General features: G+C 43.6%; 1 protein-coding gene across 6 annotated transcripts in view; it reads left to right on the top strand.

Annotated features, from left to right (window-relative positions):
- The window catches only part of LRP1 (LDL receptor related protein 1), a 524,929-nt gene that overhangs the window by 276,357 nt on the left and 236,309 nt on the right, over positions 1–12,263 (top strand). For all 6 annotated transcript variants that reach the window (XM_078780908.1, XM_078780909.1, XM_078780910.1 and 3 more), the window contains exons 15-17: positions 3,577–3,696; positions 4,749–4,889; positions 10,924–11,049. In XM_078780908.1, coding sequence (XP_078637034.1) covers positions 3,577–3,696; positions 4,749–4,889; positions 10,924–11,049 — 387 coding nt within the window. The remainder of the gene's footprint in view (positions 1–3,576; positions 3,697–4,748; positions 4,890–10,923; positions 11,050–12,263) is intronic.

Genomic DNA, 12,263 nt, shown 5'->3' on the forward strand with positions numbered 1-12,263 from the left:
CGAGGATGCAAGTGTTTTTGTCTGACCAGGCGTTTTGGCCTTTGGTCCAAGGTGCAGTTGTATTTGTTTGACAAGCTTTGATTGACCATGTCTTGGAACTGAACTACATATGGGTACCTAGGTTTTTGCCCTATTTTTTTTCCTATAAAAGGCATTTCTTGACATGGTAATGATGGTCTGTGAGCCAGAAATAAATCTGTGGATTGATTTCCATCCTGAGTGGAGGGTGAGGTTGGACATAGGAGCTGGAATTGCCCCAAAGGTAGGCTCATGTGTTAGAATTGTAGCAGCTGATGCTGTATTTAGCAGTGGTGTGGTTCTGTCTTTCATTGACTGAAACTAAGCTAGAAGTCACATTTTAACACATGGATTTATCACAAACCAGCCTTTGGCAAGTGTGGTGAGTATGCCAATACCATAACTTCAATTGGAGGGAGACCTTCACCCATCACTCCATCAGTGGACTGAAAATGGGCACACACACACACACACACAACGCGTGCACGCACACGCACATGCACACACACATGTATGAGGCTAATGGGACAGCGTAGACACATGGGGGCAATATGGATGTGATAACGTGGCGTGCAGTTGCATCTCAGTTTGTTATTGTGGTGTACATAATGAAACACAGCAACACAGCTCTATCTGTGTTCACTTATCACTACAAGCTGCACACACAGGATAGAAAATGCTCCCTCGTCCCTGGGATGAGGAGGGATGAGGAGGAGCATAGAGGACGACAAGAACACGAGATTAAGGTAAAAGTGAGACAACATCTTAGTGGGTGTAGGAAAGAAACTGAGCTGTAGAGAGAAAGTGAGAGCACATGAGGTAGCAGTGGGCGGAAGACATGAATTCCTGGATATAAGAGCATTGCCAAACATACTCGGGATGAGTTCCACATGTGAGAAAACAGGATGAATGAATGAGATTGGAGGTGGCCATTCATTTAAACTGGCTTGAGGGGGGTAAGATAGGGTTATAGAATGGTCAAAAGACACCACTGCTAAAATGATATTTTGTGCATTAAACATGTCCAAGTGGGTAACCAGATCAGGTGCGATTAACACTGCCATAGCCTGCCTGGTAGTGGGGCGAATGACTATCCTGCAAAGAGGAGAGTCCTTTGAAAAGTGATGCAGTGTATCTTGTAATGGTGAGGAGTTGTTATTAATCAACGCAAGACCAGCATTGCTCCCAGAAACACTACCTTGACGGATCCCGCCCATAATGGGTCGAGCCTGGGAGAGAACGTCATCCATAGAAACCCGCTGCGTGTGAGTGCACAGTAAATTTGATTGTCTGTTTCAGACGCGGCCTTCACTGCCATTAGTTGACAGCTTTCTAAAGCATAGCAAGCTGCCAGACAGATTGAAACCATATGACCCTGATCTCGTGTTTGCGATCAGGGCCATCCATGTATCATTGACATTAAAAAGCAGCACGTCCAGGTTGGAATGACCTGGACAATAGATAAACTGATGATTGGAGTTCCAACATCTTGTGATGAAATGAGTCATGAAAGCTGCAGCAATGATATGTGCTTATGATTTGGAGAGGACTAACTTTCCTGTGATCGAGAGGGTCAGTTTTGGCACGAATCAGTTAAATGTAATTAACACTGACGGCTTCCTGTGATGCAAGCAGGTGATATCCCCAAGAGAGAGCAAAAGAGGAGTAGATGGAACAGTCGAACACGTCTTTGTATAAGAAAGTGTTGATCGCATCAGGTCCAGCAGCACTGGAGTCAAAGATGACTCGGAATTTCTCCACCTGTATCGTAAAGAATTGTATATTTTGGACAGAGTTTTCATTGAGAACGGGGAGGGAGTGGATGTGTACCGGAATAGAGGGATGAGAAACCTTTACCTTTTCCACACAGATATAGTTCAAACAATCAGCCTTGTGAGAGCAGTGTCTATGATAACTTTCTCCTTCAAAAGTGAAGGAGCAAATGAGGCGTTTGAAGTACAAACAAACTTGACTAACTGCTGTTACCATCACATTTTATTGGAGGATGAGAGACTTGAGAATTCATAGCTCAGGTAACTCCATCATTGACTTATTGTGACCTTTCCATAAAGATTGTGACCTTTCCATAAAGGTTGCCTGTTCCCATTTGGGGAGTTGGCTTTCTCGGAGGAAAAGGCAAGCTGCTTTCTATCAATTGATCACCTCAAGAATCATTTGTCTGGGGGGCAGGATGTTGGGCAGGACAACTGGAGCCTTGAAGGTATGAACTGTAGGGGGAGAGAAAGAGAGGGAAGGAGAGAGAAGGGGAAGGGAGGGGGGAGATGGGGGAAGTGAGGGGGAGAGAAGGGGAGAGAGAGAAAGAGAGGGAGAGAGAGAGGGGGAGGGAGGGAGAGGGAGTGAAAATGAGGGAGAGAGAGATAAGGAGAGCGGGAGAAGTGAATGTTGAGAAATGAGTCCCAGGCACTTTATGTCCAGAGACAGTCGGGTAGAAAGTGTATGAGATGGACGACAGGCCACGTTTAGGTGAAATGTTTTTTTTTCTTTCAAATTTTATTCTTCTGGCCTTTTTTGACAAATATTATACTTTCACTGATTGTTTTCCCCTCAATGTTAATTTGCTTAAATTTAGCATTCGGTGATTTATTATTATCGTTATTATTGAAATTCCCCCTAAACAAGGCTGAAGTCCACTAAATGTGAAGGGCTCCAGAGAAAAAGAAGAGGAAAAACTGACAAAACCTTCACCTAGTCCTGAAACACGGAATTCGCTTCACAGGACCACTGTGCAGGAGGAGGTAACTATGGCAGGTGGAAAAATAAACTTTCTTATCCCCGTTGGATGTTCAGGAGACACCATTTCTGTCCTGGTCTGAATGGCCGTTGGTTCCCTATGGGAGCTATTCCGCCCTATGCCAGGTGTTGTTTTTATACCTGGCAGGGTGTCACATTCACCCTCTCCACTAGCAAAGCCTGTGAGGGGCGTCGATTTAGTCGCCGACAACCCGACCGTGCGGCAGGTACAGCACTGGGTCACATGTTACCAGTGGCAGTCCCAAAAGACTGACCTGACTATAACAAGCCAATCGATTTGATTTGGGTGGAAAAATCTGATCGCACAACTTTGGTTTTCCCAGTTAATGAATGAGTTCACCACCTGATTGAAGCTTCACTTCGTGGTGTTTATATGTCTTCAAGTCCTTGTAAAGTGAATTACCGGTGTTTAGCACCTGTATCCATTGTGTGTTTTATTACCGAGTTTCTGGCGAATATTTCTGAACGCCCCATAACTGAAAATTGGGGGAGACCTTCACCCTTCACCCAGCATAACTGAAAATACTTCCCTTCCTATCCTAGCATGGATTGGTGCGATGCATCACTCCCTCATTGCCAACATTGGCCTGAAATCGTTGATGCGAAGCTTTTTCATTAAATTTGTGTGCAAAAAGTGGGAGGGAAAGGCAACAAAGTGTTCCCCAGCGATTACTTGAATGTTTAACTCTGTTTGCATGTTTTGCTTTATGAGTTTTGAGTGTTGTTTAGGCCGTTGCGTTTGCGGCCTAGTTCACGGTTTACATTTTGTTTGGTGCGGCCGTGCAGGTGCCAACGCCTGCCAACTAAACAACGGCGGGTGCAGCAGCCTCTGCTTGGCGATCCCCGGGGGCCGCGTGTGTGCGTGCTCCAATGATCAGGTCCTGTTGAACAACGTGACTTGCATCCGTAAGCAACTAGGCCTCGTGTGTCTCACCTTGGGCCGGTTACACGGGTTTACTTAATTTTGTCGAATTCTTCTTCTACTTCGACAACTCTAGACAACACACTTTTACCGTACATTGATCAATTTTATTTTTCTGATACTGTACATTAATTGCGCACTTCCTTACAGTGTACATTGCTTGTATACACTTAATTAGACTGTACAAGCTACATATATTTATTATTTCTGTACATGATGTATGCGCTTTCTTACAGTGCATGGTCATTACATACGCTTTCCCATAAATTATACATCATACAAGGAAATTTATACACATGTAAGACAAGTTATCCACATGAAGCACTCTCATTGTTCTTTTTTTCTCACCTCCCATTGTTTTTTTTTTGTTTTTTTTGTTTTTTTTTTGTATACAAGATACAAGATCGAGGCTCGTGTAAGACCTAACACTAATCACAAAAGACAAACTGACAACATAAAACATAAGATAAAGGGAGCGGGAGACAAGATGGGGAGAGAAAGGGAAGCACACAAGTACAACATTTGAGAGCAGGGACATCGGCAGATCTGTGGGAGGGAGAGGGCTTGGGGGGAGGAGGCATGGGAAGGGGGGAGGGAAGTGGGAGAGGTAAAAAAAAAACACATGGACACTGCTAGGCCTTCCATGAAAGAAGTCGGAATTTCAAAAAAGTGGAAAAAAGTGAAATGTGGTTCACAAGTGAAAAAGTGAAAAAGTAAAAAAAAAAAGTGCAAAAAGAATTTCCACTTTCAAAATCGTGGGGTGAATTGACGTGGTAGAAAAGATCAAGGTTTTTGATGGGGGTGGTAAACAGCTGTTTTAAAGACCTGGAGGGAGGAGTGGGAAGTTGTTGTTGCTCCTGTACAAAGAAAAAAAGCAACTGTGCTGCCGGTATTTACAAAATATTGATCAATATAATCTGGGTGTTCTATTCCTTTACCAACTCGGATGACCCAGTCAAATGAAATTGTGTATTTTTTCACATTCTGTTTGTTTCCCATGAACAACACACACTTATCATTTCCACCATTTCTCCAGAGAATCCCGACTACACACCGCCTCCAAAATGTCCAGCGGGACAGTTTGCCTGCAAGAATGGTCGATGCATCCAGAATCGTTGGCGCTGCGATGGTGATAACGATTGCTTGGATAGCTCTGACGAGTCTCCTGAAATCTGCCGTAAGGCCTTTCCATATATACTCACCGCCACCCTCACATTCAAACGCTCACCTGCAGTTTCATCACGCTTACCTGCCTCTCTCTCCCTCTGTCACTGCCGTCCTGACTCACCGATTGTCTGCTTTGTCTGACTTCGGTTCACTCTCATCCCATACCTGCCCCAACCCAAAAACAAACCAACATCATATCCTCTCTCCAGACTCTCTCTTTGTCCTTTCTCTTCAATTTCCTGACTCCTGATACGTCACCTATTTGTCACCTATTTTTCATCGTACCATAATTTTTAACCACCGCACGGCGCATTATAATATTGACAATTGACTTTTGATTTTTGATTTGACAATTTATTTTTGACTTTTGACTTTGTTGACTTTTGACTTTTTTTGACTTTTGATTTTTTTGGATTTTGATTTGACAATTTTGACTTTTGACTTTTGATTTGACAATTTTGACTTTGGTGACAATTTGATTTGGTGAAATTTTAGTGATTTGGTGAAATTTGACAATTTGACAAATTTGACAATTTGATTGACAATTTGACAATTTTGATTGACATTTTTGACATTTGTCCTTTCATTTTTCATTTTTCATTTTTATTTTCATTTTTTTTTTTTTTCATTTTTCTTTTTTTTCATTTTTCATTTTGACAATTTCATTTGTCCATTTTTGAAATTGACATTTTTTGGTTGAATTTTGACAATTTTGCTTTGACAATTTGACAATTTGATTGACATTTTGACAATTTTGACAATTTGACAAATTTGACAATTTGATTTTGTGAAATTTGGTGAAATTTGGACAATTTGGTAAAAATTTGGTGACAATTTGATGACAATTTGATTTGGTGAAATTTGGTGAAATTTGACAATTTGACAATTTGACAAATTTGAAAATTTGATTGACAATTCGACAATTTTGATTGACATTTTTGACATTTGTCCTTTCATTTTTCATTTTTTTTTCTTTTTTTTTCATTTTTCATTTTTCATTTTTCATTTTTTCATTTTTCATTTTGACAATTTCATTTGTCCATTTTTGAAATTGACATTTTTTGATTGAATTTTGACAATTTTGATTTGACAATTTGACAATTTGATTGACATTTTGACAATTTGACGAATTTGACAATTTGATTTGGTGAAATTTGGACAATTTGGTGACAATTTGGTGACAGTTTTGACTTTTGATTTGACAATTGATTGAACCCAAAAACAAACCAACATCATATCCTCTCTCCAGACTCTCTCTTTGTCCTTTCTCTTTAATTTCCTGACTCCTGATACATCACCTATTTATCACCTATTTTTGATCGTACCATAATTTTTAACCACCGCACGGTGCATTATGATATTGACAAATGACTTCCTGTTTTGCTCTCAAATGCATTCCATCAAATCTGTTTTGTGCACATTATCAATAATATTTATAATGCAGAAATGCTTTTCTGTTAGGCTGATGGTAGAGGACCTCATTAAGCTTTCTTCAGGGGGAAAGGTAGTCCTTATTATGTAAGGCAAACTGTCTGCCTGATTTGAGCTCTACGGTCTTTTTATAACCCAAATAGAACAGCTAAACCTATCTTTTCAATCTTTTCTAAACCTTTTCCATTTCCCACTAGTTGGACTGAGCTCTTTTGAGTAGACAGGAGTTGAGAGCATTCCTCGTATTGTTGGCCCTCTCAAGCCTTCAAGTGTAGAGTTAGGCCCCTATAATCCTAAAACACCCAATTAGAGGGGTTGGGGCCTTTTGAGATCACTTCAGGATGAGGCAGAATTGTTGTTATGGTTCCACTTGCAAGAAAAGTAGTGTGTTTATTATACTTTTGAGGATAAGGATTTATTGCTTTTCAGAGTGGAGTATATAATGTTATTGACGAACAACTTTTTCTAATGCCTTTTTCAAAACTGGATGTGATGCACATCTCGTATTTGTGTATTTAAATTGTGTTCTTTTTCCTGTGTACCTTGCTTGGATTAAGGAATGCAGCATAATGGGATTTTTTTCCTCATTCTGGACATTATGATGTGTCAGTCAACACATGGATTATTATTGGTAGGTCACTGAACAGAGGAGAACAAAAAGAACCACCTTTAGAGGCCATTTTCCCCTGCAGAGCAGGAGTTCGCCTTTTTTGGGCACCGTGGTCCCTTTTTTGAAGCGAAGTTTTATGGCCGGATGCATGAGTAATGAACGTAGAGCAGCAACGAAGGCTGGAAAGGGTGAAATGCGAATGGTTCGGTGGATGTGCGGAGTATCGTTGAGAGAGAGGAAGACAAATGATGCATTGCGAAAGATGATGGGAATAGAGCCTGTGATGGATGCTGTGAAGAGGAACAGGTTGAGATGGTTTGGTCATGTGTTGAGGAAGGATGAAAGTGACTGGTTGAGAAGAGTGATGGAAATGAATGTTGAAGGAAGTAGAGGACGGGGAAGACCGAGAAAGACTTGGCTAAAGATGGTCGAAGAAGAAATGCGGGCAAGGGAGTTAACAAGGGGAGATGCAGAAAATAGGGCAAAATGGAGAAGATTGTCATGGGGACCGCAAGGCTAACCCCCGCTCTTGCATGGAAAATGGCCTTAAAATGCATGTTGTGTTGTTGTTGTTTTATGGCCAGATGCCCTTCCTGCCGCCAACCCTGTTCGTCACCTCTTGCGACACACAGGGAATTACCAGTGAACTGGTTACTCAATTTGCCGACCTCGGAAGGATGACAGGCTGAGTCACCCCCCCTGGTGTTAATTCAGCGATCGACCGGGATTTGAACCCAGGATCCTAGGATCCCAAGCCGGCAACCTAACCGCTAAGCCAACACCAGGCTAACCAAACAGAGGAGAGATTTATGATAATTCATAATGGAAAAACAACTTGAGCCAGGTCTAGTTTAGATATGATGCTCCAAATATGATGATCCAGTTCAGCCTGGGCCATAATATAAATTGTCCAACTTCAACCTCCAACCTTAGCAAATCCCATTATAACTCATTATGGCATAACAGTTTGCACAAGTTTACAATTATACCAAACTCTATATGAAATATGAACAAAGTACATGCAGATGCAGCAATATTATTTACTATCTGGGACCCACAGAACATTCACACAATGTAACATTTGACTTCAAGTATTCAATTCCCCCCCTTTCCCTCACAACCCCCAAGTAATCAACCTCCCCCTCCCAACCCGAAGGCTTCAACCCCGTCCCCACTCCAAGCCTTCAACCCCTCCCCTTTCTCCGCTCACCACAGCGACTCACCCCCTTCCCCCACTGAACACAGAAACTGTGATCAAAACAGGATGTCTCCGACATGTCGTGGCCCATCACGGTCACCTGTCCAACTCACAATCCCACGAGATGTGGGGAAAACTGTGGAACTGACCATGTAAAATGACCATGAGCAGCCTAATTGTGTCAATAAACAACCCTAAACCAATTACCTTCTTCCTGCTGCATAAGTATCTCACCAATGTACGTCGAGTCTATTTGCGACGTTTCAATACAACGCCGTTAACACATTATGGGACAATAGTCGATTTAAGTCGGACTAGTCTGATATAACATTGTTCAAAAAATTTAAGTGCATTGATGATTGTACTTCCGTTTGTCTGATACCCGAATATTTGTGGATAAACTGTGTAAATAAATGCTTCAATGTCCTTTGTTTTCCCTCCCTGCTTACTTATTAAATATGCACATTAGGTTGCTTGTTCTCTGAGTGATTTGAGTTGCCCTGATCCAAAATGGTTTAGTTACCAATCATCTATTAAAGGGCAGATTGGGTTGGGGACAATTGAGGGGTACCTGCACGGGTGCCGGATATGAGTGTGTACCAGCAATGGTGCCGGATGTGAGGGGTACCAGCACGGGCGCCGGGTGCGAGGGGTACCAGCACGGGCGCCGGGTGCGAGGGGTACCAGCACGGGTGACAGATATGAGGGGGTACCAGCACGGGCGCCAGGTGCGAGGGGTACCAGCACGGGTGACAGATATGAGGGGGTACCAGCACGGGCGCCGGGTGCGAGGGGTACCAGCACGGGTGACAGGTATGAGGGGGTACCAGCACGGGTGACAGGTATGAGGGGGTACCAGCACGGGTGACAGATATGAGGCGTACCAGCACGGGTGACAGATATGAGGGGGGTATCAACACGGGTGACAGATATGAGGGGGGGTACCCGCACAGGTGACAGATATGAGGGGGGTATCAACACGGGTGACAGATATGAGGGGGGTACCAGCACGGGTGACAGATATGAGGGGGGTACCAGCACAGGTTCCGGGTGTAAGGGGTATCAACACGGGTGACAGATATGAGGGGGGTACCAGCACCGGTGACAGATATGAGTGTGTACCAGCACTGGTGCCGGATGTGAGGCGTACTAGCACGGGTGACAGATATGAGGGGGGTATCAACACGGGTGACAGATATGAGGGGGGGTACCCACACAGGTGACAGATATGAGGGGGGTATCAACACGGGTGACAGATATGAGGGGGCTACCAGCACGGGTGACAGATATGAGGGGGGTACCAGCACAGGTTCCGGGTGTAAGGGGTATCAACACGGGTGACAGATATGAGGGGGGTACCAGCACGGGTGCCGGGTGTGAGGGTGTACCAGCACGGGTCCCAGATATGAGGGGGTACCAGCCAGAGGACCCCGAGGACCCAAAGGACCTAGAGGAACCAAAAGACCCCAAAGACCAAAAAGATTGAAAAGACCCAGAAGACCAAAAATACCCAAAGGACCCCGAAGACCCAAAAGACCTAAAATACCCCGACGACCTAAAAGTCTGAAAAGACCCCAAATACCCTGAAGACCCAAAAGACCCAGAAGACCCAAAATATTCCAAAGACCCATAACGACCCCAAAGAGCCAAAAGACCCCGAACAACCAAATGACCCTGAAGCGCCAAAAGACCCCAAAGACCCTTATAGACCCAAAAGACCCAGTGGACTCAAAATACCCTGAAGACCCAAAATATTCCAAAGACCCTAAAAGACCCAAAATACCCCAAAGATCCTTGGAGTGGGGGGAGGTGTGGGGGAAAGGTGGAGTGGGGGGAGGATGTGGGGTGGTTGTCATGGGTATTGTTAGCTAGGGTGACGGTTGTTGAGGGATTGTGGGGAGAAGGTGGAGTGGGGGGAGGTGTGGGGAAAAGGTGGAGTGGGGGGGAGGGTGTGGGGTGGTCGTCATGGGTATTGTTAGCTAGGGTGACGGTTGTTGAGTGATTGGGGGTGGGGGAGGTGGAGTGGGGAGAGGGGTGTGTGGTGGTCATGGGTATTGTTAGATCGGGGGATGGTTGGAGGGGGATTGTGGAGGGATGGTGTGGATTGTTGTCGGTATCATTAGCAGGTCGATGAGAACAACTGAGTCAGAAGGATTTCTGGAGATAAGAGGGTAAATAGAAGGAGGATGGGTGAACTGAGGGAGGAGATCGGTGTGCAGATGAGCTTGACGAGAAGATTGGTAAAGAGCCGGCTGAAATGGGAAGGGAACCTGGTGTGTATGGAGGAAGATAGACTTCCGAAGAGATCAGATGTGTTGAAAGAGCACGGCAGGAGAAAAAATGGGTAGACCACAGTTGGGGTGGGAAGATTGTGTGAAGAGTGATGCCAGAAAGGTGGTGGTGGATGGAGAGTGGTAAGATATGGATGGTGATATAAGGTGGTGGAGTGTTGGAGTCAGAGCTGAGCGGCAGCTCAGTTCCAGCAGCCTCACTCCATTTAAAGGGATTTTGAGGAAGAACTATATAATAACTCGACTTCCATTTGATGAAGGTGCATAGTGAGTAGTGTGGGTATGGTTCACTTGGTGACTTGCACAGCTTGTTTGGATTTGGATTCAATTATCAGCACAGTTAAATTAAGGCTATAAACTGGCGCTATGATGCAGTACTGGCTGCGTTGTGCAGCTATCAACCGTTCACAGGGTTCATTAAGCCTGCTGTTCCATCTGCAATCACCCAGACATGAAAGATGTCATGGCATGTTTTGTGAGAGTAAGCGTTTGGTTTGTATTGCCGTTTTTACAGAGGAGCACACATGTGCATCGGACCGGTTCAAATGCCACAACAACCGCTGCATCCTGCTGAGATGGCTTTGCGATGGAGACAACGATTGTGGAAACAACGAGGACGAGTCTAATGTCACGTGTGCAGGTAGTGGACTCCGACGCATTAAAACGCACGAGCTAATGTTGTATTTAATGACATTTAAATATTGACCTCACGATTCATATTGCGGTCTTTAAGGATTGAGGATTGAGTAACCAGACTCGAGGGATTACCTCCTCCACCGAATGTGGATGGAGGTTATGTTTTCACACCTGTCTGTTTGTCCGTTTGTCTGTGAACAATATATCTCAAAAAGTTGTGGACGGAATTTGGACAAAACTTGGTGGACCGTTTGGGTGTCTGAAAAGGACGAATTGATTCGATTTTGGTGAAGATCTAGTTCCGGATCCGGCTAGTAGAATGTTTTAAGCGATTCTTCACCAATCAACAGGGCCAAAAAGGATACATAGCAGGATATCTCAAAAAGTTGTCGACGGATTTGGACGAAACTTGGTGGAGAGGTTGTGTGTGTGACAAGGAAGAGTTGATTCAATTTTGGTGAAGATCTGAATATGGATTCGGATACGAGAATTATTTAATATCAAAGTGATTCTTCACCATTGGGAGATAGGGCCAAAAACGATACATAGCAGGATATCTCAAAATGATGTGTATGGATTTGGACGAAACCTGGTGGAGAGGTTGTGTGTGTGACAAGGACAAATAGATTCGATTTTGGTGAGGATCTGAATATATATTCGGATACGATAATTATTTAATTTTTAAGTGATTCTTCACCATTGGGAGATAGGGCCAAAAACGATACATAGCAGGATATCTCAAAATGATGTGTATGGATTTGGACGAAACCTGGTGGAGAGGTTGTGTGTGTGACAAGGACAAATAGATTCGATTTTGGTGAGGATCTGAATATATATTCGGATACGATAATTATTTAATTTTTAAGTGATTCTTCACCATTGGGAGATAGGGCCAAAAACGATACATAGCAGGATATCTCAAAAAAGTTGTGGACGGATTTGGACGAAACTTGGTGGAGAAGTTGCATATGTGACAAGGAAGAGTTGATTCAATTTTGGTGAAGATTCGAATCTGGATCCGGATCAGAGAATTTTAAAGTCATTTTTCACCACTGAGAGATCGGGCTAAAAACGATACATAGCAGGATATCTCAAAAAGTTATGAACGTATTTGGACAAAACTTGGTGGACAGGTTGTGTGTGTGTGGCAAGGACGAATTGATTAGATTTTGGTGAAGATCTGAATATGGATTCGGATACGATAGTTATTTAATTTTT

The sequence above is a fragment of the Myxine glutinosa genome, chromosome 6 (assembly GCF_964187855.1).
Source record: "Myxine glutinosa chromosome 6, kmMyxGlut1.1, whole genome shotgun sequence".
NCBI classification, from domain to species: Eukaryota; Metazoa; Chordata; class Myxini; order Myxiniformes; family Myxinidae; genus Myxine; species Myxine glutinosa.